General features: G+C 34.1%; 1 protein-coding gene and 1 non-coding gene across 2 annotated transcripts in view; both read right to left on the bottom strand.

The window, feature by feature from the left end:
- LOC107645699 (uncharacterized membrane protein YuiD) overlaps positions 1–924 on the bottom strand; it is a gene marked incomplete at its 5' end in the record, with an annotated part of 2,516 nt that extends 1,592 nt beyond the window's left edge. The window contains 1 exon segment of the mRNA XM_016349773.2: positions 166–924. Within this exon segment, the coding sequence (XP_016205259.1) occupies positions 166–813 (648 nt within the window).
- On the bottom strand, positions 1,100–1,172 carry TRNAA-UGC. Its single transcript has one exon. It is a non-coding gene; the product is annotated as a tRNA-Ala (tRNA).

Genomic DNA, 4,062 nt, shown 5'->3' with positions numbered 1-4,062 from the left:
TTGCACTCTGCAAACAGTCCTCTTTTTCCGACAAGTTCCATTTTTTCTTTTTTAATTTCCTGTAATCAAATATTTGAGAAACAAAGCAAGCACAACCGAAAGTACGAGGTGCAATAAATGCATCAAAATGAAAACAATCTGAGACAGAGAAGAACAAGGGATTACCGCAGCTTGCATACCAGCATGTCTCCTGACACCAATTGCATCATACATGACAATAAGGCTGAAGCCCAAACACACCGGAAAGAGCGAGTCAGCGACGCCATGACAGAGAGCAACGGAGGTGGTTAGGGCAGTGCAAAGCGCAGAGTGCGAGGACGGCATCCCCCCAGAAGCAAACAAGAGCTTCAAGTCCCACGTCCTCTCCACGAAGAAGTTCAAGAAAACCTTCATCGACTGCGCTATGAGCCACGCCAACAGCCCCGAAACGAAGGTTGGATTCGCCGCCAATGTCGCCACAAAGGGACTTATCCGAAGCTTAGCATTGGCTGTGACGCTCAACAGAGCCATCCCCAACCCTCCTCTGTTCTGAAGGTAGCAACCGTTCCACTCTTCCATTGCTTTGTCTGCATCAGTTGTGCAAGCTTGGAAGCTGGAAAGCCACTTGTGGGTGTGCAAAGATGCTACCTTTTTTATCGTTTGCAGCACCCAGACGGGGGTTCTTGGGGAATTCCATGGAGGAGATGTGTAGGAAGAAGAAACACAAGTGGTGGTGGGTCTGAAGTTAAAGAATGAAAAGGTGGTAGATGGGGAAAGTGGGGTGATTGCGATTGGGGTGCAAGTGAATGAAGTCAGCGAGAGAAGAGAGTCCATGGAAGGGGTTTTGTGTGTGTTGGTGTTGTTGTAAGTTCAGTCAGCATTTCAAAAGAAACAAGCATGGAGAGTGAATGAAGGAAGGAATTATTAATGGGATAGATAAGAAGGAATGTAACAGAGAGTTAGAAAGACAGAGGTAGGGCAGATAGAGAAAATTAGGGAACCAGTGACATCTTGTCTTGTTTCTCATTTACATATTCATTTCCCATAAAACAAGTATCATCATAATTTTAAAGCATATTCGATTACTCTCGAAGAACGTTTATAAAAGCATGAATCATAATGGAGCTGCGGGGAATCGAACCCCGTGCCTCTCGCATGCAAAGCGAGCGCTCTACCATATGAGCTACAACCCCTGTTTAAAATAAAATTTTAAAATTCCATAAGTGTGTTTTTAGTTTTGAGTGTAACATCACTCCAACCCCTAATTATTTTGCTAATTTTCACTCTGTCCTGGTCAATTAAAAAATAACAGCAATTTTTAACGATTAATTCCATTAGATATTTTACTCCTCTATTAATATTTTCATTCAAAACTAACGTATTTTATTTATGTGTCACGTTAGCTGATGATATGTTAAAAAATTATTTTAAAAGACAAAACATCTTCTGTCATCTTAGTAATACGTTACAGTAAAATAGGACAATTAAATTTCTAAAAAAAAATTAAGAGACACTTAAATTCTCAACTAATTTAAACATAGACACATAAATCTATAATTAACTATAAAATAGGATAAATATCTCTAAATTTCAACAATTCATTATACTTGTTAGTGTACTAATTGTTGATATTGGTTGATAGTAGCTTTAATTTCTTGTTGACCTTACTGTATTGGTTTTTCTATGGAAAATTGATATAACTTGGAAGAATTTTCAAGTAATAATCAATCAAGACATTAGGCCGGACTTAATCATGTACAATGTGTTGATCAATGGCTTTTGCAAGATCTGCGATTTGACGGAAGTTAGGAAACTTGTGAATGAGATGAGTGAGGAAGATTTAAAATCTGCAATTATGTAATTTTGACTTGTAATTTATTTAAGAGGAGTGCTAAGGGACTAGCATGTTTTATGATTTGTAGTACTCAATTAGTTATTAATAATATTTTTAATGGTGCAAAATTATATCTAATGGTATGAGATTACTCACTTTTTTTTTACTAATTAAGTACTGGTCAGATTTTAAAAAAAGTGCCGACCTCCTAAACTTTCTCTTTATTTAAATATGTCATTTGTCTCATACTTTATATTGTCTTGAAATTGTTAATTATTTTTATTCAATTTAAAAAAAGTTAATGATTTTAAACTTTGAAATTATAAAATATTTAAATTCAATTTAATCAACTCCTTATTAAATTATAAGTAATTTTTCAAATCCAAATTTTTTTATGAATAAAGTCAAACCAAGTTAAACGACTTAAAATAATGCTAGTTATAGATTATTTTTGTTATATTAGTAGTAGCATTTTGTCAGTACCGATTGAAGGAGATATAGATAAAATTATGGGTCTTGCGCAGATCAAACAATTACAATGTTACTACAAGTTACCTGATTGCTTACAACTTCTTTCATGAGCTCCTGGAACTTTGCCCTCGAATTCTAAGTCTAAGTGGTCTATGAACATCCTTGTGGAAGCTCTCAGTTCTCCACAAAATCTAAATTTTTTTTGGAAAGCTTGCCATGAACGTCTACCAATCTCCTCCCTTTTTCATCGCCCATTTCCATCCACTAATGAATTTGTCCTTTCTATCATGAAGAAGAAAAACCATAGCTTCATTATTTGGTCAAATGCATAAAAGTTTAAAAAATTTGGGGAGAATCTCAACTCAATTGGTGCTTACTTGGTGCGGATGTTTTCGAATTCAGCTCATGTGGTTGATGGCAACTCAAGCGCACAACAAAATAGAAGACGAATCTCTGCTACAACAGGTTGCGATAACTCTTTGGATGGTTTGGAAGGAACGGAATAGCTAAATTTTTTAGCGCAAACGTTGTAGTAGTGGTAAATTCGGCGAAAAAATTATACCAAAAACTACAAGATCTTCTGCCTCACTCTCCCTCTAAATTTTTATTACTAATGTTTATTTTTCCTTTTGATTTCACGTTTTGTTCGTTTTTTATGATTATTGAGAGATCTCCTAGTCTTTGTAATATGGACACCTGATCCTTTCTATTTCTATTAATGAAATATCATTGACTTTGAAAAAAAGATTATTTTTATTATATATTAGACATGTCATTTGTCTCATACTTTATATTGTCTTGAAATTGTTAATTATTTTTATTCAATTTAAAAAAAGTTAATGATTTTAAACTTTGAAATTATAAAATATTTAAATTCAATTTAATCAACTCCTTATTAAATTATAAGTAATGTTACAAATCCAAATTTTTTTATGAATAAAGTCAAACCAAGTTAAACGACTTAAAATAATGCTAGTTATAGATTATTTTTGTTATATTAGTAGTAGCATTTTGTCAGTACCGATTGAAGGAGATATAGATAAAATTATGGGTCTTGCGCAGATCAAACAATTACAATGTTACTACAAGTTACCTGATTGCTTACAACTTCTTTCATGAGCTCCTGGAACTTTGCCCTCGAATTCTAAGTCTAAGTGGTCTATGAACATCCTTGTGGAAGCTCTCAGTTCTCCACAAAATCTAAATTTTTTTTGGAAAGCTTGCCATGAACGTCTACCAATCTCCTCCCTTTTTCATCGCCCATTTCCATCCACTAATGAATTTGTCCTTTCTATCATGAAGAAGAAAAACCATAGCTTCATTATTTGGTCAAATGCATAAAAGTTTAAAAAATTTGGGGAGAATCTCAACTCAATTGGTGCTTACTTGGTGCGGATGTTTTCGAATTCAGCTCATGTGGTTGATGGCAACTCAAGCGCACAACAAAATAGAAGACGAATCTCTGCTACAACAGGTTGCGATAACTCTTTGGATGGTTTGGAAGGAACGGAATAGCTAAATTTTTTAGCGCAAACGTTGTAGTAGTGGTAAATTCGGCGAAAAAATTATACCAAAAACTACAAGATCTTCTGCCTCACTCTCCCTCTAAATTTTTATTACTAATGTTTATTTTTCCTTTTGATTTCACGTTTTGTTCGTTTTTTATGATTATTGAGAGATCTCCTAGTCTTTGTAATATGGACACCTGATCCTTTCTATTTCTATTAATGAAATATCATTGACTTTGAAAAAAAGATTATTTTTATTATATATTAGAC

Source organism: Arachis ipaensis, chromosome B06, assembly GCF_000816755.2.
Source record: "Arachis ipaensis cultivar K30076 chromosome B06, Araip1.1, whole genome shotgun sequence".
NCBI classification, from domain to species: Eukaryota; Viridiplantae; Streptophyta; class Magnoliopsida; order Fabales; family Fabaceae; genus Arachis; species Arachis ipaensis.
This window is presented reverse-complemented; position numbering and strand designations above follow the sequence as displayed.